Genomic DNA, 27,591 nt, shown 5'->3' with positions numbered 1-27,591 from the left:
CACTTCCAACACTGTATACAAACCCTCCAATGGTGGCTACTAACAGCTATAATACATTGATTAATTCCAGATGTGATCATAAGTATGCAGTTTTCCCACCTCAGACCACAGGTATTACTAACACAGAGCCATGGGGAGGGGAGGATGTAGAATCACAGCCCATTTCCAGCTGCAGCAGCCTGCTCATCTGGTCTGCTGGACTTACAGGGAGCTGCTCCTGCATCCAAACACAGCCGCCCTGCTAGGCTACTACCAAACCTGAGCTCTGCTGTTTTTTTTTGTTTGTTTGTTTTTTTTTTTTTTAAAAATCTCTTTAGTGAGGACACGGCCACAATTTTAATCATAAACCTGACCTCGCAAATCCGTCCGCGGCTCCGTGATGTGGCTTGTGCGTGCCACAAATACTACTAATCCCTGGATCCTCTGAGTAGGACCATGATTTCTGGGACGGTGTTGCCAGGGGGAAGGTGGTGCTCGGGACCTGTTGGAAATGACAGCTGAGGAAGGCGGATGGAAGCACGGGGATCACACAAACACTAAACGCAGAAGATAGCGAAGAAAGTCCCTGGCATCACCGCGTAAAGGGTGTGTGTCTGTGTGTGTGTCCGTTGTTTGGCAGCTTTAGCCCCGGTAGCTAATCATTCCTCTGTGATCCGCTGCTCGTAAGCTAACCGAGCTGAGTGCATGTGTGTTTGTGTGTGTATCTATTGATTTTTACTGTGTGTATCTGCGTGTGTGTGCGTGTGTGTTTGTATGCGTGGATGTAGGGCGCTGCGCTCGTCTTCACCGACCCCATCTCTCACGTTAGCTAGCGTGCTAATTTGATGCGGCTAGTTGGCTAATATTAGCTAATAAAAGAAATTAGCTGAGTCTGGGCGAGACACAGAGCCGACCTTGTTAGCGCAAGTCAACCGGGAGGGTGCTAACACAACAGCATGCCGCTCTTGTGAATCCACACTAGGCTAATCTGTGGTCATTTATGAATTATCTAATTAGCTAGTGTTTATATATGAGACGGCAGGCTGGCTAATTTCCTCGGCTATTAGCTTAGCAGCTAGAAGCCGGGGAGCTGCTCGGCTAATTGACCCAGTTCGGTGGGGCAGAGGCCATGTTGGCATTCCTCTCGACTGAGTTTTGTTTACATTGCAACTTTTTTGGCATGCTACTCCCAGAGCACGCTATTTTACACACAATTCAACACGCTGAGCAAATATCCACTCGTTCTGTTGTGTATTTTTAGCTGTATTGCTGACCACTAACTTACTAAGCCTTTGAAGAGTCTTTTCTTGCTATGCAAATGTTAGCACTGTAGCTACAGTACATGCTAACCTGTTGACTCCACCAGGATACAAGGTAGGATAGAAGTCTGACATGGCAAATAAAATATTAACCAAAGTTGGTTTTTAGCGACCTGCATTGTTTGCAGGTTTATTTTTGAGACACATGGAGAAGTAGCTGTGGAAAAACTAACCTACTTTACAATAAGAAGTGTTTGCAACAGTAGTCATTACCACATAAATGTCATCTCACAGTAATTTAACTATTTCCAAGGTAAAAAATTAGGGAGCTTGCTCTTATGTCAAATCGAATCTAACAGTTTAAGTACAGTATATTGACAATGCACACCCCACAGTAGAAAATCAGTGCAACAACATTCAGTACACTTTATTTTTGATGTCAGATTCAATCTTCCCCACCATAGATAACACCAGCGTTGCACAAATTTGGTGAGATGTTCTACCTTTCTTCAGAAAATATATTTTTCTTTAGCTGCTCTTTGCTGGAGGGGTTGATTTGTTGTCTTTTTAAAACACCCCAAAGGTGTTATATTGGATTCAAGTGAGGAGACATTCTTGGCCAGGTCATGGTTTTCACTTTATTTCTTCTTCAGAAACTCTTGTGTGATCGTGGCAGTGTGTTTTGGATCGTTATCGTTCTGGAATACTCTTCTTCTGCCAAGCTACTGCAGGTTAGGAGTCATCCTGTCAGCCAGTGTTTTGGTATATCCACAGGCGTTCACTATGCAATCTAGAAATGTCAAGTTCCCCAGCACCTTTTGCACTCGTTTAGCCATAGAGGCTGACATTATGCAGTGTGTTTCTCACTGTGTGAGCTCTGACAGAAAGTCTGATTTCCTCTGATAATCCCTGTGCCAAGCCCAAAGCACTTGCAGGTCTGTTTTTAGAGCTAGATTGTGCAAGTAGCGCAGCATCATTTTAGGACAGCTGCTGCAGCTCTGATTAGTCATAATGTGGCTCATTCTGTACCTGCTGACTGCTGCTGCATCTGTGTTTCCTCTGACGCTCTCTCCCATCTTTCTGTTTGCTTTTCCCTGTTTGTGAAGCATCGCGGTTAGATTTTTCAGTTTATCTGATGGTTCTTTTGGAGCTGTGATGCAGACAGGTCTGAAACTGAGTAGGTTCTGGTGTTCACAGGTCATTTTAAAACCATGTTCATGCAGGTAGGCTGATTGAAAATCACAATTATACTCAATTTTCTTTCAGGGATCACTGATGTATTCATTTTAGCTGCACTGAAATTCTTTTTTGGGGCTTGTGTTATTAATATGGTCTCTCTGAAGTATTTGTTTTTGATCATACATAAGAGATAATACTCAACTTGTCAACTTAGAAACAATGCAATTATTTAGAGGTGATACAGTTTTGAATCATTTACTCACATCTGTTGTATATTGTATGTTATTCAAAGCGTCTGTTTCTCTGCAAATGCTCTGTAAAGTCTCATGATTCTCTCAAGACTACTGAAAACAAGGCAAGCATTATTCAGGAGTGAAAACATGAAAGCTCAGCAGCACCAAATCACTTTCTCAAGATACAGTCTGCTGGAAGACACATCCTGAAAACAGATCAAATACAGCCCTGTATTTTCTTCTAGGGTGCTACAGGAGCCTTCAAAACCAATAAACATTACTGGCACCGTGACAGCATAATTCATCACTCAGGGGAGCCATTGCCACAGCCATGACAATACGGCTGCTGTGTTATTACAACCCAGAACATAGACACAGGTCAACCTAAAGTAATTTCTCTTTCCGCTCCCTCACTCCGCAGGGTTGTGGAAATGGAATCCCTGATGAGTGCGGTGGCTCCACGCTCCCCAGCCCCCGCCAAGAAGCTGTCGGAGGTGGACTTCCGGTCAGGGGCCACCCTGGAGCAGCTGTCGGCGCAGGTGTCCGAGCTGGTCGTACTGGAGCAGGGCGAATTTGGAGACCAGACCGCCTTAGAGGTCCACACTGCCAAGGACTTCATTTTCAATATGCTCGGTAAAAACACCATTTTATCAAGACTGCACAAACATCCAGTGTGAGGGCTGTTGGAGGAAGCATGGGGAGAAAGTGGGATGCTAATCACAGAAAAAGGGTTTGAATCTTATACACTTTATCCAGGCTTCACTTTGCATTCTTATTCAATGAAAATGTCTCATGTTGGTGTGATACAGAAATAGAAAATACAGAAAATATAGAAAATGTGTATTTTGAGTATTGGAAGCTAAATATATGTTAAAGCATATATTATTTTCCATTCTGATTTTAGTTAGTGGAATTTTAATGCAACATGAGCCTCAGAGTGGTAATTATTTATTGCCTGGAGTTATAGTTACTATCAATTAACTATTAATATACTTATAGTGGTTGCGCAGAAGGCAGAGTTGCATGGTGGAACTCCTGATAGGCAGCTTTACAAACACATTTTTGTTCAGATTTAGCTTCAAGCACGCAAGCAAGTCTACATGTTGTTTTATTTACACAGGGCTTTATGACTGACGGTGCATTGAGCAATTCTTTTTTCCAGGAACGCCCTGCCCCACACTCGCATGCTATGAGACACGTTGTCACCCGAACTCTGCCCAGTACAATCACAGTCTGATCTGTCGGCTTAGCATGCAGTGAGCTGTGCTGGCACTACATTTCATGTGACATGATGATTAAAGCCAGTTTCATACCGATGCTGGCGTATTTCTCTATTGTCATGCTGTTTGTATCAGCTGTGTGATCAGTTGTGGGACTTCAGTGTGCATTAGTTTGTATCAGGAGGCTTTTGCAGTATAATGACACGCATGAAATGTATGAAACGAGAATGCTTGATATATATAGATGCCAAAAGTGAGCTAACATTTTAAGCTGCAGATCTAAAATGGAAGACATCTTTTATGCGCATAAACTCCCCATGGATGCTTGCATCTGCTGTCTCCTTCCCTTTCCTTTTGCCCACACATGCTACATCAGTACAAATGGACGTCGCAGGATGCTTTGCAAGAATAGCATTGATTTTTCTTTTATTTCTTATGTATTTTGCACAAGAGCAGCCTACACACACTGTCCAGAGTCACGATAAGTTGCAGCATTTTGTTCGGCAAAGTTAGAGAATTACAAATTATATCTAAGGTATTTATGCTGAAAAGTGTTGTTTTAGAGAAATTTTTTAATATTTACCGATTTCAGAGGCACACTGCTCTTTTTCTTCTATCACCTCCGGCTTTTCCAAAAAACTTGAGGCGCTTTTCCTCATGGTGAGACCTCGTTTGTGCAGATATAGTCGGAGTGCTTTCAGATGCTGCAGCCATTTGGGGTCTGTCATTTTAGGTTTCATCCTACTCTTGAAACTTAATTCTGCAGCTTTGGAGAGGGCATTTTTAATTTGTCACTTCCTGTTAGTAGTGAAATTTAAATTAGGCCAAAGCACGGGATAAATGGGGTGGTTTAATTGTAATGGGACACGGTCCTCTTTTGCGGGCCCGTTTTATGACTCAGGTTGGGAGATGGTGACAAAAACAATTAACACTACAGATGCAGGCTGCACTGAAGTGATGGACCAGGGAGGAAATGTTTAATTTTATCCAGTAATAGGCACATCATCTCCAGAGATTGATATTTTCTAACAGTTCACGCGTGGATTTGTTTCTAAATGACAAATCTAGTACATGGCTCCACACTCTTTCGTCCACATGTGCTGACTTCGTTGCACAAAATGATCAAATCCAGTTTATTATTCTCAGTTAAAAGTGAAGTATGTTTGTTTGCCCAATAGGTGGCACTCTCCCCCCTCCCACTGTCCTCTGTCATCCTCTCATGTCACTCTCAGCTTGTCCCTGGAAAAAGAGCATGCTTAGCGACTGTCTTGAAACCTTTCGGCCGTTTATTCATCCGTCTTTCTCAACTTATGTTTGTAAATCCTTGGTTTGTCTTGGCCCTTTCTGTGCCAGAATATGGCAACACCAAGTTTTAGTATTCCTGTCAAATCAGTACCATTGCATTGGCTGACAGACAGCTCCTCTCAGTTTCAAGGCTTCTCCTCTTCTGCTTTAGCTGAAATAGCTTCATCAAACAGGCTGCTTCACTCAGGGAGAAATCATACAAATCAAAATGGAATCCGAGCCTTTTTCTCTCATTTTATCGTGCCACCACCACATACAGACAGATATTCCTTCTTCTGTGTGAATTTTTTTTTTTTTTTAACATAGCTGTTTTTCCGCCTCTTCCTTCATTCGGGTTTCATTTTTCATGATTGTGGCGCAAAGCCCTCTGCATTCCTCTTTGCTCCCACTTTCTCTTGGTTGAGAACCTCTCAGTAACTTTTTTTTTTTTTTTTTTTATTGAGGCTGCTTTTGCCTGCATAATCACCAATGGTTTGCTGGTATTTTCATACCCTGTGCCTCACCGCCTGCTGTGACAGCTCCAACTGTGTGGAAAGGAGAAAAAAGTTTGGCACTTTTAACAGAGGGAGACAGTTTGTGTTCCAGGAATATAAAGTTAAGTATGAGGTGGTAGCCGTATTAGCGGCTGTGTGCCTCTCCAGGCCCTGCAGGCGGATGAAAGACGGCACTGAGAAGCAAATGTCATCCATGGAGAGGCCTTGTTACAGCATGCTAGAATGCTGTTGGAATCTGCTGCATAGGTGTAGTTGTGCATGTGTGTGGATGCTGAACACGAGTGCCTGCGCCTCTGTTTTTGCCAGGCTTTTATAAAGTTTGAGCCGCAGAAGGATCCCCACTAGGCTTCGCACGCTGTCAGGAAAAAGGGAAGAGAAAAGAGTTTAAACTCGCACCCAGTCCACCCAGTGATTTTCTTCAGAGCCTGACAGATCCGAGAAGAGGCTCTTATTTACCCTGGCTTTGAGTAAACACTGTGGCTTGCCTTCAGGCGAGTGCGGTGGGGGCTACTGTATATATCTTTTGAAAAACAAAAGTCTGATGAAGGCAGAAATGCGTCCACGCTGCCAGTGCTGCAGAAGATCTGGTGCAGAGCTTAGATGTACCCTCAACCTAACTTTTTAGATCTTTAAAGTTTCTCAGCCAGCTTGAGAGAGTTTAGTTCAGAGTTCATCTCTCCCCCTGATGCCAGTGAAAATAAATACTTTTGATCCGAGTCTTGAGCATTCTTCAGCCTCAGCCCAGATTTTGACATTTTTATCAGAAAAAGAACCTGTTGCTTGTTGCATTTTTTTGAAGAATCGCACTGCATTTGAGAAAAGAATACTTTCTAATGAAAAGACGTCATAGACCAAATCTTCACTTTTTCCTGCAGTGACCTTCACTTCTTGCCTTTCCATGGGGTGCTGTTACATCAGCCACCCTTGTTTGCGGCTATTTTTCACACTTAGATCACTTAACTGCGGGTGCATTTAGCCTTGAATGGTGATAAGTGGAGGTGGTTAGATGGAGAAGGGTGATCAGCACGAGTTGGTTTTCTTCCACGTCAGAGGAAGCACGACTCAAAAGTTAGCCTTGGGGCTGTGATGAAAAGTGGATGAAACAATCAAAAAATAAATAAAAAGAGAGGAGCTTAATTTTACAGCACTCTCAGTGGGCATTAGCAAGGGCACACAAACCTTTGGGGCTTTCACAATATAGGCAAAGCTGTTCTTCTATATGGCATAATTCTTCTATCTTTATTGGAAAAAAGGTTTTTATTGGGATGCATGGATGACAAAAGGGATACGTGTTGTCAATGATCTTTATAAAGAATGTACATTTATATCATTTGAGGACCTTAAACAGCAATTTAATTTAAATGATAATGGGGATTTCTGGAAGTATTTGCAGCTCAGGAGTAGTATGAAATCGATTTTTATACCAGAAAGAGTAGAGGTAAAGGAGAATGAGGTCCAAAAATTTCTAAATTTACCTCATATTTCACATTATGCGTCAAGTTTTTATTTAAAAAAAAAAAGTCTAATATACAAAAAGATTGTGTGAAGTCTGAGATGGTTTTGGCGAAAAGACCTTGGTAAAGAGATTAATGAGCAAAAAATAAATTAATAGCTGTGAGTTTGTGAACTTGAATAGTGCTGCGTATTCACCACTTGAGTCCCAACATTTCGTGATGTTGTTTTTACAACTAATGCCAGGACACAGTTTACAACCCCTCACTTTTATTTCGTTGAATTGCTGATATAAAACATTACAAATCAGTGGCTAAATGTTGTGATAATTCTCAATTTATCGATGAGTCGTTTAAAATGTGTCTTTTACAACTTCTCATAGCAACAGTAGACGTATTTATACAACTATTTTTGTTCTACTAACTGTCCTAAACTCATATCTATTTAATTCAATTTACTACAAGCAGCTGATCATGTTTGACAATCTGAAACAACTGTATTTGTTATTTTGATTATCATTATTATCTGACTCATATGCTGCCAGTAGACTAATCAACGGATAATACAGTAAACTACTTGTCTGAAACAACAAATTCCTTAATTGCATTCGTATATAATCCTAAAGCAGCACTTCTTGTTTTGGAACATTGCAGCCGTGACCTAATACAGCCAGAGATATTAAAACTCCAGCTAACTTGGGATAAATAGTTTGAAAAAAAATCTGTCTTTCCATTGTCTCATGGTTTGACCTAGTTGGTAAAAGGCTTGCAGTGATTAAGAAAATATGCAACCTTTTGACCATTTTTCGCTGTAATTATGCAGGAATAAAAGTACACAAGCTTTTGCAAGTGAAAGTACACAAATTTCTGCCATATTTTCTTATCTTTGCTTCTCCTTTTTTTCCACAGTCAGGGAGCAGCGTCAAAACATCCACAACTCAGTCAGAGAAGAGCGTGTTGTCTCTTTTTCCCTCTGTGCACTGCACGCTTTAATATCGGGTTCATTTATGTGGCATTAAATTTCTCCTCCCACATTTTTCCGATCTTCCTAAGGCTTGACAAACTTTCACATAATGTGATGCGTATTTTATTTTGTGAGGGAAAATAAATCCCTCTTGGTTTAAATTCAACCGTCAGAATAGTAGCTTCATCCCCCTGGGAGAGCGGCTCACTCGGCCAGACTCGCCGGATCGATGCTGTAGCTGGCCGGCTTCTCTCTCCAGCCTGTTAACGCTGGTGGGCTTCTGTGTGTCTGAATCACAGCTGGATACTGTTTCCACTGCTGCGAGCTCCTGCCTTATTGGAGTTCGATGCTCTGATGCTCCAGCTGCACATTTTTTTATTGCAGGCGGCTCTGTCTGACTAATTCTCTGCTAATTCCATTTTGGATTTTGGAGCCTGTCTTCGTCTGGCAGTCAGACAAGAATCATGGCACTGCAGGCACAGAGGATGAGTGAAATATTTGTATTTGATTAGTTCGCCTTTTGTTTCTGCTCAGTTTCCATCAGCTCACACACACCGGTGCCAAGCAGCGCAGATGAGCAGCATTTTAACTGCCATAAAAGATGGTCATTGTTGTTCGCTGACACCTTTTTTGACGCGGTGCAGCATCGAATCGCAATAAAGCTGTCCGAGAAAGCAACTTCAAAACACAATTTTGTTGATGTGACTTTACCGTAATTCTCATCCTCCGTCATCAGCCATTTTCTGTGTGTGATTTAAACACAGTAGCACGTCCTGTGCCGCAGACATCACATCATATCACTCATTAAGCGTCTTTCATGATCTAATAGGACTTGTTGTGTTCGTCACGTTAACTAAAGAGTGTTTTGACATCGCATGACATTATCTGCCATCCTGCTCATTTTAATAACCCAGGCTGGCATTGTCATTTTTGCTTCCTCATCATCATACTTTAAAATATTCCTGAGGCAAAGAGGGAGGAATAATTTCAGTAATAGCTGACAGCTGATAACAATATCTTCTGAGCAGTGAGCAGCTTTCTGAGTAGTTGGAAATTTCTGAAAAGTGTACGTTTGCCTCACTGTCATTCACAGGCAGCACTTTCCAGAGTCAGAGTTGCTTGTAATATTGCTTGGAACATAAGAAGACACTGGTAATTCTCTATTTATTTCCAATAATTGTGAGCATACTGTTCAGATCATCCCCAAATGACCACTGATTTATTTTTACCCTCATTAAAAATCCTTTTACTGTACTTTACAGCCATATAAATGTCCTATCCTAATGTTCAAATTCTTGCGTATTACACCTTTAAATGACTCCTATTGTTGTGTTATCTTTTCAAAATCAGACATTCAGGCATTTCCAAATACCGAACTGCATGATGGACAAAGTGACGAAGTCTACATAGAATATTCAGATACCATCTCCATCAGTCAGTGGTTATGAGATTGAGCAATGCACTGGACTCATTTAGTCCATACCTGCTCGCCCATTGTGACACGAAATGCAATCAGAGACTGCAGGAGGGTGTTAAACTCAAAAATTTTACGTTGGAGTTTGTGCAAATATGATCCAAGTAGCCATGTTTGAGCTTTGACTTGATTTGCTCGTTTCAAACTGTAAAATGTGTGTTAATAGGCTTTTAGCGTTAGATTGCTTTGTCTAGGTATAGAAAAAGATATGTTTTTGTGGAGATATGCTTGCAAGTTCTAGCTCCTGTGCTTCCCGATTGCTGATAACAGTGCATGTTGGAGACCAGGGCAAATGCAAGGTGATAAGTTAATTACTTACATAATTAGTTAATGCGAGCCTTAATTGATCTCTGCGGAGGATTTGTCACCTCTGTGGCCCCTCTTTAATAGCAATATCAAAAGTCTGGATCAGCTTTTTTTGTGACTTCTCGAACGATTAGGCGCCCCGCTGCCCTAAAATGTCGAGGCAAAACTGCAGTGATGCTTTTTTTTCTTCCAGTGATAATTGCCTGTCATTTAGCGGGACGCGGTATCACAGCGTCGCCGGCATCAAAGCAGCAACGAGGAGCTGGAAGACACTGACAGCCTCCCGCATCCCCTCTCTCTGCAGGTGGTTCAGACACACCATGTCTGTCATCACTCTCAGCCCTGTTTCTGGCATTAAACACATTCACACATACACATGCATGAACACCTGGCTCGGTTATCTGAGACTTCCCCTCCAATCAGATTAAATTGGAACTTCTCAATTGCTCCTCTTCTAAAAGGCCTATTTTCGAGCTAATCTCCCGCCTTGATATGAGTTCATAAACAGCGAGGCGGCAGAATGGCTCACCTTTCGGCGGCCGAGTTGTCTTGGATTAATCCTGCTATTAGCGAGCGAGGTGAGGCTGTGAGAAGAGCCGGTTCAAAAGCGCAGATAAGATCTGGTCGAGACTATATTAGTCAGGAGTCATGTGTAACAGATTGAATTGCTCCTTTTTGGAATGAGGCTGCTTTTATGATTATTTGTATGCCGTACCCCGCTGTCGTATTACAGTTTTATTGTCTTAAAGAACAGAAAGAGGAGAGAGGAGGTGAGCAACAACAAATTTAAATCTCATTTTTACCCAAGGTGGCCTTAGACCTGGAGCACCTCACCAGTGAATCTCTGCAGTGTGAAATTATGATTTTGTCACTGGTGCTGTCGAAAATCTTGACAATAGAGGATTTTTAAACCATGTTTGGTGAAGGAAGGAGACTAAACAACCCAACAGGGAAAGTCAGAAAGCATACAGAGACATAACTGTAAGCTGGATGATGCACCTATTGGAACACAGAAGCTAAAATTGCTTGTGAAATATCAAGATAAAAACCATTTAACCTTGGCAGCTTTTGAGGATGAGTATGTTTGACTGTTGAAATGATCTTTCAGATGAAGTTTGGAAAAGAATAGTTCAACATTTTAGCTCAGCAAAGATCTACAGCAGGAAAAAACGGCTACCGGAAACATTATTAATAGAGAGACTTGTCACTGAAAGAAAATTGAATAGAAATCTATTGGAGAATAATGTCAAAAATTATATGCATGCATAGTAGATGCATAACCTTTGAGAAGAAAGGCTTTTTAAACCATATTTTGGGGGAACTTTATAATTTTTTGTATCAGATTTTACTTTTACTGCAGTTTCTACGTCGTAGAGAGTATTTAACTTATGGCTCTCTCCTCATTTTGCTAATTTCACGTCCCAGTATGGTTGTTTTTCATCATTTTATGATTGTGTTGTGCCGTACTTTGGCCATTTTATGTCTTTATGAGTTCATTTGGCATCACATTTTGGCTATCCATTTTATATCCTTTTGTGGTCTTTGTGTGACATTTTGGTCATTTTACATCTTTTTACATCCAAGTATGGTCATTTTTCCTCATTTTGTGGTTGATTTGGGCCATGCTTTGGTCATTTTATGTCTTTATGAGTTCATTTTACATCTCATTCTGGTTGTTTTATGTCATTTTGTGGTCTTTGTGTGACGGTTTGGTCATTTTACATCTTTTTATGTCCCTGTATGGTCATTTTCCCTCATTTTGTGGTTGTTTTGGGCCATACTTTGGTCGTTTTATGTCTTTATGTTCATTTGGCATCTCATTCTGGTTGTTTAATATCGTTTTGTGATAGTTTAGCATCTTATTTTGGTTGTTTTATGCCATTTTGTGGTCTTTGTGTGACATTTTGGTCATTGTACATCTTTTTATGTCCCAATTTGGTCATTTGTCATCATTTTGTGATTATTTTGTGCCGTACTTTGGTCATTTTATGTCTTTATGAGTATATTCGGCATCTCGTTCTGGTTGTTTAATATCCTTTTGTACTAGTTTGGCATCACATTTTGGTTGTTTTACGTCATTTCATCTCAAATGTAGAATAACTCCTTGATCTTTTTTTTTTTTTTTTTTTTGCTTAGTACGACTAAAGACAGTCATGAAATTCAGGCAGAGAAAGCAGGGAATGACATACAGTGACTGAGGTTCAAACTGGAGACTGCTGATGTTGTTTGCGCCCATGTGGTCTAGACTCTAACCACTCTGCTCTTGGGTCACCCTGTTAATTAGTGAGCTGTAGGGGTGCTGCTGGGCACAGAGCTAGGCTTGCTCTTTCTCACTGTTTTCAGACTTTATGTTAACTTGCTGCATGCTATAGCTTCATATTTGTTGTATAGTCATGACAGACATTAGAGGGAGTATAGATCAACTCATTTATAACTCATGCATTCCCCCAAATAAACTATTCCTTTAACTATTTAGTACATTGTTTAAGAGGCAAGCTGCTTTATTGATAGCGTGATGCCGTATTTTGAAGGTTTCAGGGATGTACGCCATATTTCTACACCCAGGAGTTCTCTTTGAACATTCTCTCTTTGAACGTGTCATTTTTCATAGCACTAGCAGTCGGTAAAGGTTGAAATAGTAGAGTCCTGTAGGCTATTTGCCCGGGGTGTTCATGTGTGCAGACGTTCTGTGACGTTCATACCAACCTCATGCACCTTCAAACCAGCAGTTTCAAGCTGTGAGGATGAGAAACTGCACAGATTTGAGACAGTCAACTTTCTGCTGTTAAAAAAGCTGTAAAAAACTAAATGCATGAGGGTGTTTATTACTGGCTTTACCTACATCTGAGTTGTTAGTGCAGCTTAGTTTTTTAGAATAGAGTCTCAGTTTCAGACCCCCCTCTCTCTCTCACAGCAACACCACATAGACTTCATCGGCTTATTTAGAGGAATCCCATTTTCCAGAGAGATTTACGCAGCTATTTTTGGAGTCTATCAAACCAGAGGTGTGTGGCAGAATGTTCTCAGTCTGCTGTGGCTGTGATGAGTGAGGACAACTTTCCCATGTTGCAGCTGTTCTGCTTCGGGGAGCTTTCTTAGCGGTGTGACTTTGTGCCGAGGCTTCGTTTTGAAAGCAGGCATATCTGAATGCTCCATTGTGTAAATGTGGGCATTCAGTATAGACTGCACTGTTGTAAAACCAACTTCTACACAAAGCGGTGATAAAAGTTAAGCACTAATTCAATTCACACCACACATTGAAATGCCCTGTTTAGTATGTGAGTCCATTCTGCACTGATGCAGTTCAATCACTGTGTGTAATGTTATAACATGCTGATGTGTTCAGTCGTTGACGAACTCCCATGATAGATGACAATGACAAAATGGAGCTCTAGTATAAATAAATTATGTATTGATTTTGAAATTATAGTAAATTAGTTTTGAAAAAATGACATTTTCATTATATTAATTCTTGCTTGCAGGCAGCGGATTGACTAATGTGGGGTGGCCTTGCCTGCAGATTATAACGGAGGGAAAACCCTGCTATATATGTGTATTTTTATTTTTTTTATATATATATATATATATATATATGTATATATGTATATATGTGTGTGTATGTGTGTGTATTTGGATCACATTTCATCTAAAGCTCTTCGATCATAGTTGAAGTGTGCTGCTGCTTTTCCGCTTTTTTGCTTTTAATCTCAAGGAGACTTTATAGCATTGCTTCTCAAAAGCAAATATGTATGTTGGTAGAATACGTAGCCCCAGAATCGGCCTCTAAGACCTATTGTATGTGATGTGCAAATGTCACATGGCCAGAAGTGCAATGCGAAGTAAGGCAAACTAAATCAAACGCCCTCCTGCTGCTTAATGTCAAAAGAGACGGTGCACAGTTCTTATTTTCCATAGCTAATCTACAAGATAAGTCTGTCTGATAGAATATAATTTACTCCAACGTAACGGTTTTTAGATACAGTTTTTTAAAAAATCTATTGAAATGAGTGTCTTTAGTATGCTACATTCATCAAAAACATCCCATGTAGATGAGATCACTTAATTTCAGCTCCCTTTCTCACTCATTTTCAAGTAAATATGTTTCACACACCTGTCTTAATTGCTGTACTGCAGTAACTGAGTGAAGACAAGAGGCTTCTCTGCGCACACCTGCTTAGCTAACTTCTACTGCATCCTGCTTTTGAGGTGTTTGGGGAACATTAGTAAACCATAGTGTCCTTTGATAGGCAGATGTTCAATTGAAGCATTTGGGTACATATTTATTTACAATTGCGTTCATAAGTTTACATACCCTGGCAAAATTTGTGAAATATTGTCGATTTTTTTTTTTTTTAAGAAAATGTGTGAAAAACTTGTCTTTCATTTAGGGTTACTGGTCAGACAAAGATATTCATTGTCACGTAAGTGTATTTGTTCTTATCATTCATATTTTCATTAAAGAATGGTACATACTTGACAAATTCTGCCAGGGTATGTCAACTTATGAGCACAACTGTACGTTTTACCTCTGAAAAATACTCTGAATTCAGTTAAAGAAGAACCCTATTTTAGATTTTGATGCAAAGATGTATGCATTGTTTTACAGTTGTCGCACACATTCAAGATTAGATTTATTGAAGTCATCAGATGTCAGTGTCCATTTTTCTCCACTTATAGTAATAAAAAGTTGAATAAAAAACTGCATTGTTTTCATCATAAAACCAGCACATTGTTTTTAGCAACGCAGTGAAATTCCTGTACTTGAAAGTTAAATGCACAACAGAGGGGAGTGTGTTTTTTGCTTTTATTTGATAGTAACAGTAGAGATAGACAGAGCATGTGGGGAAAGCAAGCAGGGGAATGACATGAAGCACAGGAGACTCACTGCTCAGGGCATTTGTGCCAATTTGGTTTCAACCCCAACAACTGTGCTGTTGGGATGCATGGTTTTTAACTTTTAAAATTCCTTTCATGATTTAACTGTGACCAGATAGCATTGTGTAAAACCCTTATATGTATTTAATATGATGCATAATAGTTAATTTGAAGATTTACCTGTATGTACATGCCTCCTTCCAACCAATATTACAATTAAAATAAGAATACAATGCATGCAAAGCCTTCATCTGTTAAATTGGAAGTACTGGAAGGAGGTAGGTATTCCTGTTGCCACATGCTGAGACAGATGGAGAAACCAATAGCCATCAAATGGTCGTTTCACGGACGTCAAATTGGGTCTAGTCTAGAAATAGCTCTCGACCAAAAAACTTCCCTCTAATGGAAATCTACATTCAAAGACATTTCTTATAGGATTAGGTTTAATCCGTGGCTGTGAAACCAGCCTAGACTGTCTCCATTCCAGCTCTATTCTCAGACTCCGTGTGTCTGTACGCACATGTGATGGAGTGTGTTCATGTGTGCACTCTCGTGTGCGCTCGTGCTCGCTGGCGGATGCCCTGCAAAGCAGCACGCAACTGTCGATTTGAGAGTTTGTATCAAAAGTAAGTTGTGTTCTTTGGAACAACCTCAAACTTCCTGCAGTCGGTGTGGAGACTGAAGAGGCCTCGCTAATTGATCCAGTTTTTCCTCCACGCTCCCCTCTCCAACTGAAACTAGAGAGATAAGATGCACTTTATTCTCTTTTTCATCACTCTTTTCCTCCTCCTCGCTTATTTGACTCAATTTATCAGTGGCAGATAAAACCAAACAAATCAGAGGAGCCGAGGCTTCGAGCTCGCTGCCCTTTGGCTGGCGTCTGATCTGCTCCTCCCACTGACACCGTCTTTTCCCCTCTTTTCTTCCCTTTGATCTGTCCATCCACCATTTCCGCCCTTTCTCCCTCTTTCCAGCTGAGCAGATTTCAAGTTGTGATAATCAGCTGGTCATGCTTGGTTACACAAGTCGCATGCATAAACACTCACCTCAGATAGAGGACATATGAGTTAAGTGTGATGCACTTTTTTGCAACCTCTGAAGGCGCATCAAATCTGCCTGCAGTTAAGAAATCTGTCATGTTGAATTTCTTGAATTTGTCATTTTATATCTACCAAAACAACTTGTTATTTACAGATTAAGTTTGTTGATTCTATCACTTTTCTTCACCGATGATGTATTCATTGCTTCATACACATAAATTCACATAAATTAATGGTCTATTACGATCTTTCAGACCTCTTTAATGAGGAAAGGCAGCAAGGACATGTAACTCTTGCAGAGTTAATATCAGAAATAATAGCTTAGACTTTTTCAATTTTAAATCTAGTTACAACATGACAGAAAGACAGAATATCTCGTAGATATTTTGGTAAAGTAGATTGCATTCAAATTAAATGATTTACAACTGCTGTAAGCCAGGGTATTAAAATTGAATTCATATCAGGGCTAAAGGTGTGTTGAAAAGGGAGCTGTAAGGTTCTTCAACCAGTCCAGCTTTTTAAAAACATCTTCATCTACTGTACCAACCTTAAAAGCTCTATTTAGTTAAATTCATAGCGAGCTGAAAAACTGAATAAAACATGTATTCATATCTCAAACCACAGAATTAACAAAGACATTATAATCGGCTGCCTCGTGTTTGATGTTCATTATTTTTATTCGCTTGACATATTGTTTGATTCCTGGGTCCTAACAAGTGCCACCAATCAGCAGGTTGCTCTCTCCTACAGAAACTTTATACTGCTGTGAGTATAATTGAATTTGACCTGGGCTGCTCAAGGACAGTCAGAGTCTTGTCCTGAATTTACTCCGGCGTTGTCTTGGTTGTATGCTTCAGATTATTTTCATGCTAAATGGGGAAAACTCTTAGGTCTCTGAGTTTTCCTCTAGGACTTTTTCTGTTTTTGGATGAATTCATCTGTCCTCCAGTTTTGACCTGCCTCTCTGTCCTTGCCGCTAAGAATTACCCCCATAGCATGATGCTACCGCCACCATGCCTCACCGTAGGGATGGTATTAGTCAGGTGATGAGCAATGGCTGCCGTTCACCAGACATAGTGCTTCTGTCAAGGTCGATTTTTGTCTCAACAGACCAGAGGATCTTCATTTTTCATGTTCTGAGTCCTTCAAATGGGTTGACTTAAGCCTGAGATGGTCATTGTTGGTCTTCAGTCTTGATTATACTGCCTTGGCCAATGCACACATGGAAAGCTGCAAAACACCTACCGATGGATATTTGTTGCTGCTATATTACTCTTCCTGTCTGCAGGCAAAAATGGCAATTTTATCTATTGAAAATTAAATTAACAACATTAAATGTGCAACACTGAAGGGTCTGATTACTTAAGAAATGATTTGTAAATTAGGGTGCACTAAGTATTAGAACTACCTTTACTTTCCACCACAATCTACAACTACATCTTCATTGAGTTATCCACTTAAAATGAGTATCATTTATATATAGAGTGAAACATTTCTTTTCATTTGATGCTGGTGTTGGCAGGAACTCCTGCAGATGTCCTGGGACGGCTGAAGGAGGCTGAAGATCCAGAGGAACAGCGGTGTTCTGGGTAAAGGCCAGTGGGAGCTCCAGTTTTTATGACTGAGCTGCACCAGTCTAGTCAGAAAATGAATGGAGCTTGTAGACTGAGATGAACCCATTCTGCTGAGAAATGCGAAGATCCAAAGACGAGCAGTCACACACTCCTGCCTTTCCTTCTTCTCACAGACTTCTCCCCCTGTGGTGGTGTCAAATGAGGCTTTTTCTTTTTACTCCTTTTCAAAGCAAAGCACCAGAGAGATCCTCGTCAGCACGTTCGACTTTGACTTAAGTTCATTTTCAGTCTGTGGATGTTTTTCTTCCTGTTTCCCACCTACTTTTCTATATTTAATCTAACCGCTCTACCTTTTTCATGTGAAAATGTAACAAAGAAAGGGGTGGGGTAGCTGCTGAATCATAGGTCATTTCTTATTTACTTGACATGGATTCTGTAGGTACTACTCATGAAGACTAAGCAGGAAAATAACAGTCTAGTCAACCACCTTGAATGTAATGGTTTGATCACTTTTTAAAGAATCGGCTTCTGTTTATGCCAGTTTGAATGAATGTTTTTTTTCTATTTGTCTTTTTTCCACACACGTGCCTCAACATTTGTTAATTTGTTTGTCGAAAGGATCCCCGTCAGCTGAATGCCATAGCAGCCAGCTAATCATCCTGAGGCCCAAACATAAAAACACCACATGGCATCCTGCCACCAAGGTTGTGTGTCCATGTAACGGGATGAGATAGATCATGTTAGGAGCTTTGTGCCCCCAGCCATAGCCTGCTGGCTTGGTCTGATGCCCCCGTTTCAGCTTTCTGCAGCCGCTTAACTGCCCGGGGGGGATAAACACTCAGGCTCAGGCTCTAACCGTCTCTCCCCTGTGAAGGGTTTTGAAGTGTCTGTGCTGTACCTTTGACCTATAGTAGCTAGCAGTTAGCTCTGGTCCAGCAGAGGTTTGGCTGCAACATTAAAACCTTTCTCAGTTGCTCTTTTAAGCTGGCAAAACATAATTTACTCGACTCCAGGACTGCAGCTCTCCTGGGCCCAGAGCCTGCAAAGTATACAACACAGCTAAGTAGCCATAAAGGGATTTGGAGGCTGGAATTTCTCTCGTATAAACTGTTCAGATAGCAGAGTGAGGAATGCTTTTTAGCACTCTCGGAAATGATGGTGCAGCCAGGCCAAAAATATGATGAGAATATAATAAGATAATCATTTGATTGCTCGTATTTCTAACTTCCTTTTAGAGATGTTCTCAAATCTCTCCAATTAACTAATCAAACTACTAAAACGTGGGCCAATTTCTATGTTTCCTTGAAGCCATTTCATTCTGCTCGGTTCCTGTGGATGTGTAAAAGGAGAATTCTTACTGTTAATGCAGTAGTTTGCTTTGTGTTTGTGCAGAGTGTACAGAAACTGAATCAAGGCATCGGCTGAGCACACATGTAGCCTCTAAAATAAGCACTGCTGTCTAGTGCAGTGGTCACCGTGTGTGGGGGCTGTTAATTTCACACTCTCTTTTGTCAATATTACTGCAGCTCAGACTCATAAATATATGCAGTACCTCTCGAGTGGGAAATTTTCCAGGCTCACTGACTTGTAGACCTGCTGTTTTCTGTTGCCAGAGCTGGTGTCCACACACCCCAGCTTGTCTGTGCATCTGAATACGAAATGCATTTTAATGTGTGTATGTATCTGAGCGAGAGAGAACCCCTTTCAGCTCATTGCTCCTCACATCAGTTCTGCCGGCGGAAACGCACTTCCACACATACAAATGACCGCGAATGTGAATTTTGCTGAGCGTGATTGATTTTCTGCATTTTCCCTCATCCCTCAACCCTTTCCAGGCTTGGTCCAGAAGGTGGACCAGCGCCTCCCAGTGGCCAACGAGTACCTGCTGCTGTCAGGCGGGGCTCGAGAGGGCGTCCTGGACCTCAACCCGGAGGACCTGGGGGACTACGCCAAAGGGGCTGACTTTGACTTGGATTTCACCCTGCTGGTGCCGGCGCTGAAACTCCACGACCGCAACCAGCCGGTCACCCTGGATATGAGGCACTCGCCGCCCTGCCACTCGTGGCTCAGCCTTCGCCTCTGCGACTCCAACATCCTGTCCCGCTGGAGCATCTGCTGCCAGGAGGAGAACGGCCTTCCCGCTGAGGAAGACGAGGAGGAAGAGAGGGAAATGGGTGAGTAGAAAAAGTAGGATAATTACTGCAAGGACAGAGGAAGAGCAGGGAAGGAGGAATTGGTAATGAGGAAAAGGGGGGAACAAAAGGTGAATGGATGACACAAGTTGGGAAATAAGAGCAGCAAGGATAGTGAGTAAAGTAAGGCAAGGATTGAAAGGTGGATGTGAATATACAATAGGAAGATGAAGTGAAGATAGAGGACGAGTGGGATAAACAATGATGGAGGTAGTGTAGCAGTGCAGAGTGGAGGGAACAGGAGCTGAATGAATTTTGTCCATGTTTCACTCAGATAATTTGATGCATGATGTTTTGATGCAATTTTGCTTGGCGAGCTGCAGCCGATATAACTTAGAACTCCTGAGATGGGTGAAGCGAGAAAAGCCTGCCTGGGAAATAAACACTGAAACATTTATGAGAATAGCTCAACAATCGAAAGTTCAACAGTACATGGCAGGTCACACCGCGGCATCAATCTGCCACACGTTTAGTGTGAAACTTCAGAAATGAGAAAAAATAATCACATTTATTGATGTGAAACTCTGATTTTTAGCAATTTGGGAAACGCATTGCCAGCATTTTCCGGATATCACAACATTTCCTACAGGATCGTATGGTCTGGTGGCAGGATGGGGTGATTTAGTCAGACTTAGTTTATAGCATGGATATGTATCACAGCAAAACTCCACTAGAAGGTTAAAAAGAGGGCAAAAGTGACACAAGTTTGAACAGCATCTATTTTGCCTTTGGGAATAAAAGGCGTACTACATGTACTTTGACTGATCGAAGCATTGACTTTCATTGGGCAGGACATACTTGCATCAGTTTGAACATGCTGCAAGCTACCAAGAAATCTGAAACATCGCAGTCAATTTTATGTTCTTTATGGTCATACCTGTATCAGACCAGCTTCTTCACCTGCGCCTCAGCATTGGTTTCCACAGTTTTCAGTGTGGTTTTTACTAAATTATTCATACAAAACTAGAGTTAACCAGCCAATAGGACAGTCAAACTAAATAAATTATTATATGTAAAATAAAAATAAATATAGTTACAGTGGAGACTTTTCAACCTTAGTGTGCCTGGAGTACTTTGTCTAAAACTGTATTGTCTGTTGCACTTAGAGTATATGAATATGTGAGCATCATTTAAAGTTTTGTACCACAGATTCTCAAAAGTAGGAAATACAGAATAGTGGAGTATTCTCCCAGGTCTTGATTGTAGCATCTCTGCGCTCTGTGGCTCTGCAAAACCAAATAAATCGGCATCGAGGGACTGATTCGTGCTTTTTCCATGTGCCGTCCCTGCCCAGGTAAAGCCTCCATTCCCACCCTGAACTCCCCTCAGTCTCTGGATGGGTGCTACTTCTCTCCCTCCCTGGTGACAGACTGGTTCTGGGGGGTTGTTAGCGAGGCTGTGGAGGAGCTGAGACGCAGCCCCCAGAGAGGCATCCCAACCCCTGACCGACTGGAGAGGAACGGACCCCTCACCACCATCATCCTTCAGGTACAGATTAGGTGATTGTTCCCGCGCTGTAGAGATGATAAACTGAAGCGAGCTGGACTCATTATGTCTGAATCAATAAAGAACATCAGGCTGCTTAACTTTGGAGTTGTGTTGGAAAATCGCTCATTTTAAGAGGACATTTGCGGTGTGGAATCAATATTGCAGGAGGTTGCAGTCAAATGTTAAAATAATTTCTCAAGAAATCTTCCCGCAGCACTGTCTGAAATGACAGACAGTCAAACGACAGACAAAGTCAGTGATATTCTAATATTACGCTCCCTCTCCTCCCTGCAGGCTGGCTCTAGCCGGGTGCTGTACGACCTGCTGCCTGTGGTGTCGTTTCGGGGCTGGCCTGCTGTGGCCCAAGGCTGGCTGACTGCCAACCACTTCTGGGATGGTAAAATCACAGAGGAGGAAGCCATATCTGGCTTCTATCTGCTGCCCTGCTGCTCTCCGCTGGGTGGTCGGCCAGACAGAGAATGGAGGCTGGCGTTCTCTCGCAGCGAGGTGAAGGGGATTGTTAATGTAGTTTTTCTTCGGTCCGGTGCAGTTTTTGTTTCTTTTCATGTCCCTTCTCTATATCTTGAGTGTTTAGGTTAATCCTCCTCCTGCTTAACTGATTAGTGTTTCTCCCATTACCAGGTTCAGCTGAAGAAGTGCATCCCCTTCCCCATGGCTCAGGCTTTCCAAGCAGCCAAGGCGGTTCTGTCTCGCATCCTGGCTCGTCCTCGTACAGGCCTCAGTCTCTACCACCTGCGTACGCTTCTCTTCTGGGCCTGTGACCGCCTCCCTGCCGCCTACCTGTCCTGCCCCGACGCCGACACCCCCGGCCGCCTCCTCCTGGGCCTCCTGGATGACCTGGCCCATTGCATCCTGGGTAAAAACTGTCCAAATTACTTCCTTCCCCAGTGCAACATGTTGGAGCACCTGACCGACAGCCAGGCGCTGCTCGTCGCCAGGAAGCTGGCCCACGTGCGCTCGGATCCCAGCGAGCACCTCCGGGCGGCTCTGGACCAGGCGCAGCAGGCGGGCCAGCTGAAGAAGGAGCTAACGGCTAGCACCAACGGTCACAGCTCCCCCGGGCATCACCCAGCCAATGGCATCATCTCGCCTTCGGAGGACAAGCTGGCGCAGCGGCTGCAGCAGCTGGTCACGGAGAACCCTGGGAAATCCATATCCGTCTTCCTGAACCCCGATGATGTCACCAGGCCGCACTTCCGCATCGACGACAAGTTTTACTGACGCGCTGCAGAGACGATGCGGAAGCGCGTTTCTAGCCGACAAGCACACTCCAAAAATGTTCTGAGACGTCACGTCAGAGCGTAGGGACACTAAGAATCAGGCGGGTGTTTTCCTGAAAGTGCGCACACTCCTCTTGTTGACCCTCCTGAGGCTGAACGAAAACAATGCAATGACGCCTTGCTGCTCAACCGACTCTCCAAACCAAAAAAAAAACAAAAAACACGCATTTCCTACTACTGACGAACGATGTCCAGTTTGTCGGACGTCACATAACAGACATGATGTCACCAAGCTGTTGCCACGGAGACGGCCCTCTCCTTACGAGCTGGCCTTAACGAGACTCATCAGCTGGTGCTACAAGGACAAGGGCCGGCTTTAGTCATGTAAAATACGTCACAGAGAGCGTGTGTGTGTGTGTGCGCGTGCGTGTGTGTATATTCGCCTAAGGGTTTCACACATTACTTACACTTCTAAAGACAGTGGGAGAAAAGCTCCTTGATTGCTGCATTTCTCCCCTCTTTATTTCAGATCAGAGTGGGCGATGGCTGAATTAGAAAGGAAAAACTAGGTGTGGCTGATGTAACTGAATGTAACGTTGTGAGGAGAACTGCCGAGTCTTTGAACAAAGAATCTCTTTTCTCTTTCAACTACATTTTAGCCCCCTCTCCTTTTTTTTCACACTTGCGCCTCGATTTATGGCGTCTTTTTCTCTTCTATTTTTTTTTTTTTTTTTTAAATCTTTCTCAGGTACGCACGACCTCTTTTGATGTATATGATTCCCTTTTAAAGTCTTTAACGACATTTCACGTCGCTTGCATTTCATGGGGTAATGGAATGTACCAAAGAGCTGCGTTGGGGCAGGTTTGTAAAGAGAAAAAAAAATGTTTTGCGCATCCCTCAGCATCTAATTTTCAACCAACTTTATGAATCTACTACTGAGTCACGATGATATTGTTAATTTACCTTTTTTTCTTTTAAGGTCTCGGTCACACCAGCATATGAAGTGGATGCATTTAGCTGCAAAATCCAATTGGACCAGGGTAAAAAATGGATTTTAGCTTGAGGTGAAATAAATAGTGGAAAGCTAATGTCAAGCTGAACTTTGAGAAGCTTTTGTAGCTCAAAAGCCGCATTGCTCCGTTTGATTTAACCCTCCTCTGTTGGAGTGAAAACCGCACTTATGATTCAGGAGTCTATGGCAAGCTGTTTTCAACATTTATCACCCGAAATTTAACGTTTGATTTTACATTTTGAAAGACAGAATTTTTATTCAAGATACCTAGAACGATATTCTGACAGGTCAAAATGACGATATCTCAAATATCATTATGGCCTCTCTGAATTGTTCCTATTAGATCTTGGTCCAGCAAAGCATTTGAACTGTGTTAGGTGAAGCAATAGTGGGTAAGATTGTTCACAGGTCTGTGTTTTGAACAGTTTGATGTCTACAACATCATTCTGACTAGTCTAAACTAAATTTAAGAAATCCTTATCAGGAAAATGTAGATATTTAGAATTTCAGAGAATTAAAGATATCTTGAGGTGGAGTTTTGACTAGTCAGAATTAAATTGTACATATATTAAACAGTCAGATTTCAGTAGCAGATATCTGTAATGTGAATTGTGAATATCTGCAAAAGAAAACGTACACATAAATTGGAAATTGGAAGAATGACCATGTGAATATCTGGAATGTTTCGTTTGACGTGAACTTCAATCATATCTGCAATACATATACACATATATACATATCCAGTCTAGCTATTAAATGTTGAAACAACTTGCCATAAGAATCAGTAGCTAAAATTTTGAACAAACCGTGACCTTCATGTCTCCTTGGCAACCAACCTGTAGTGTGTTAGCGGTTAGCTCACCATCTAGCCCAGAGCTGTAACAATTAGTTGATTAATTCATTTGTTTAATCAGAAAACTAAGTATCAACTATATTTCATAAGCAACTGATTGCTTTAAACCCTTTTCAAACTAAAAAGTCATATTTTCTCTTGTTCTCTCAAAATACGAATTAGCACAACGTCCTGGGTTTTAGACAGTTGGTTGCATAAAACAACTTGAAGATGTTCCTTCAGGCTCTGAAATATTATGATTTTTCACCTTTATAAACAAAAACACTACATTTTAAACTAATAAATGACTATTAAACCTTCCCAGTTGATTAATTCCAATAAGGCAGTGACTTTCTGTATTAAACTTTTCTAAAAAAAAAAAAAAAAAAAAATTGTTTAAATATGCAGGTAAGGTCTTGTATATCTAAAAAATCCCTTAAAGTGTACACATTCCTGGACCAGAAATCTGAACTTTGGATGAAGCCAGCTTGAAGATTTCATTTTATTGACGTGTAAGAGTCAAAGGTTTTACAGATGGGATGTAGGACGTCTCTGTTTATCACTCCATGAATCAGAAAATACCGTCAGCAGACGAAAAAGCTCAATTTTTTGGACATCTTTTTAGAAATGAAATGTTCTGTAAGTCAGGCTGTGATTGATAGATGAACAAACCCCCTCAGCAAAAACCTTCAAAACAGTGACAGGAGAAAAAGTGGAAAGTTTGTATGCAAGTACTACTAAAGTGGAGATTTCTGTTTCAGAGCAGGAGAAAAACTCATTGTGAGAAAAAACCTTTTAAAAATGCGTATTAAAATTGAAATGTACAGTCACAAATAGACCAAGGGAAATTATTGATGTTTTGACTCATCAGAAAGAAGTCCTGAAATATAGAAAATCTCAAAACTGAAAAATGAATTAAGAAAAAGTTTTTTGCCTGTAGTGTCTCACCTTAAAGACAAAATGATTAACTGATTAGTTAGTTGCAGCCCTCTGTGGAACATCTAGAATCAAATGTGTTGAGTAGATGTGGATTGATTTCCCACTTTCTGGTGTGACCGAGCCTTAAAGTTAGAAAGAGGGATGAGCAGGATTAAAGATTTAAATCTGTGAATACTAAGAGGAAATAGTGGTTTTCTGGTATATTGTTGGTGTTGTTACAGCCACTGAGAAATCTTTTTTTGATTTACTTTCAACCTACCTGAGCAGACATTTTGCTCCCCGATGTTTGGAGTGTTAGAATAGGCCCTTTATACAGGGTTTAGAAAACCAGTGTATGGAGTTACGTGGCATATCAGCTGCTCTAAGAGGTGTGGACTGAACTACAAAGCTGTACTCGGGAGCTCAAGCGCTACAAAACGACCCACAAAGTTCAGAGTACGTCTCCCTGCTTTGTTGCACATCGTCTACGCACGTTTATTCACTTTCAGTTGGAGAAACTTACACTTTATCATCTCTCGTTCGATTTTTTTTTTTGTGCAGCTTCTGACTTGACTGATTCCGATAATTGTCCCCTGCCTCCTCTGCTTGGTTGGTCTTTTTTAATGAGCTTCATGTGCTTGTATATGCGCAGCAGGACGCGCATCGACACACAGATGCTGTGCATTGAATTACGCCCCCAGCGGGCCCCATCGACTCGCCCAGAGGGGGACGCAGGGTTAGATGGAGGATGGATGGAGGTAGACGAACACTCCTCTCATTCTTGTTGAAGACATTTGATTTCAGAAGATTTTTCTTTTACTACTGGGGGGCTCCAGAGCCACAAAGAGCTCTCAAATCTTGATACATTATGTTTACACTGCTGCTGCGCCACTCAGCTGATTTGATTACGAGCTGCACGGCTGTCGCAGAAACAACCAGACGAGCTGCGATTTTCTCCCTTCCAGTCACGTTAATTTAGCGAGAGTTCCTTCTCGTTTTACTTTAATGAATTTGACGCTATCTGCGAACAAACTAATTGGTAAACTTAAGTTGGTTTACTAAATACTACAATGCTGCTTCCAATGTTGAGAAACAAAAGCACACGATCAGGGTACAGGTGGAATGTTCAGAAAGGTGTGTGAGCGCTTCGGAGTCTTGTGTTTTCATATCCGGGTCTACAAATATCATGTGCTTACTACTGAATGAATTTTTTTATAGCGTCTGTCTGCCGTGTGTGTGTGTTTGTGAAGGCTGAGGTAAACCAAAGTGTGTTGTTGAGGCGCTACAGAATGTCTAAGCAGGGTTGCGTATTCGGCTGCCAGGTGTAACAGGATTGTGTGTTTTCAGCACTTTTTCCCCTCCCAAATGGTCCCGATTCTTGCAACCTGAACAAGATTACATAAAGAAAATCACAGCATTTATTTATTGAAATCTAAGAGGTACTTTCTCGTCGCCCTCTCATGTTTGACTGAGTTGAAAATGTCTCACTTTGTACCTTAACGGGCCTAGTTAGAGATTACTAGACACTGGAAACAATGTTTTTCCCTGAATTGTACACATGAAATGTTTCGTGGAGAGTTATCAGATCTTGTATTTTGCGATAGTGTCTAGATATGCAATCAAGCCCCCCCCAATATGGAAAAGGCCTGTCGTCTAATTGTACTCCAGTGTAGATTTACTGTCGTGGTAAAAGGAGGGGAGCTCACTATCTGCTGTCCAGGGAGTGCATGAAGCACAGATGACACTCCCAAACATCAATTCTGTGCTTTTCTGTTTGCTTTCATTAGTTTAAATTTTCGGTCACTTTTGATGCTTCTGTTGTGACTAAATATGATGAATGTATCCACCTTATCTCTCCAATCGGTTCCCTACTTGAAAACACGGTCGAATCTGACATTTCACTGCTATCTTCCCAGATGTACTCTGCTCTGCGCTGAGATAAACATCTGTACTGAATCACTCCACAGTTTTGAGAAACTGAGTTTCATATTTCTTTGATTACTTCAGTGCGAATTACTTTCTCTCTGCGACGACTTGATTTGCTGTATTTATTACTGTTTATTTTAAGGGGGTTTACATTGATCGATCTTCAAGCTTTAGCATGAAATAAATCACTCCATTTGAAATCCGGTTATGGTGTCAAACTGCTTTCATTTCATCTGAATCTGTGAATCCTGCCGGAGAGTGGCCAACGGCTGTAACACAGGTGTAGGCCAACAGAGGGCGCTACAGGACAGGGTTTACAGTCAGAGAGCTTCACTGGAAACTGATCTCCGTCCAGCTGTTGGAGATGCACATGCTGTCAATATTAGTGCAACAATATAGGCAATCAGTGTTAGAAATGATGCTCAAAATGACTTTTTTTTATAAAAATATTAAACTTATTCATAAATCTCAGATGCATCACTTATTTAACTCCCTCTGTGGCTTCATAAACTCACCAATAATGAGAGTTTAATATAGTTTTTATAATCTGCAAAGGTCAAAAGGTCAGGGTCGGGGTCAAACATTAAAGTTCCACTCTCTATGTTGATTTAACCTCTAAAATCTCATC

The 27,591-nt window shown here is 41.5% G+C and overlaps 1 protein-coding gene across 2 annotated transcripts; it reads left to right on the top strand.

Annotated features, from left to right (window-relative positions):
• The first annotated feature begins 275 nt into the window (after positions 1-275).
• tmem102 (transmembrane protein 102) lies at positions 276-27,167 on the top strand. 2 transcript variants are annotated; one of them, XM_023274832.3, is made up of 6 exons: positions 276-585; positions 3,072-3,283; positions 19,189-19,527; positions 20,840-21,033; positions 21,328-21,540; positions 21,676-27,167. In XM_023274832.3, the coding sequence occupies exons 2-6, from the start codon at positions 3,082-3,084 to the stop codon at positions 22,273-22,275; spliced, it is 1,548 nt and encodes a 515-aa protein (XP_023130600.2). In that variant the 5' UTR covers positions 276-585; positions 3,072-3,081; the 3' UTR covers positions 22,276-27,167. The 2 variants fall into 2 exon arrangements, with proteins under 2 accessions (XP_023130600.2, XP_035806181.2); XM_035950288.2 differs by lacking the exon at positions 276-585 and adding an exon at positions 747-1,969.
• Positions 27,168-27,591: the final 424 nt, after the last annotated feature.

Source organism: Amphiprion ocellaris, chromosome 23, assembly GCF_022539595.1.
Source record: "Amphiprion ocellaris isolate individual 3 ecotype Okinawa chromosome 23, ASM2253959v1, whole genome shotgun sequence".
NCBI classification, from domain to species: Eukaryota; Metazoa; Chordata; class Actinopteri; family Pomacentridae; genus Amphiprion; species Amphiprion ocellaris.
The sequence above is the reverse complement of the archived record's forward strand: the minus strand, read 5'-3'. Positions and strand labels throughout refer to the sequence as shown.

Coding starts and splice junctions, on each gene's coding strand:
- tmem102 (XM_023274832.3), top strand. CDS start 3,082: ATGGAATCCCTGATGAGTGCGGTGGCTCCACGCTCCCCAGCCCCCGCC. Junction 19,528..20,839: donor GGAGGAAGAGAGGGAAATGG/GTGAGTAGAAAA, acceptor GTCCCTGCCCAG/GTAAAGCCTCCATTCCCACC. Junction 21,034..21,327: donor TCACCACCATCATCCTTCAG/GTACAGATTAGG, acceptor TCCTCCCTGCAG/GCTGGCTCTAGCCGGGTGCT.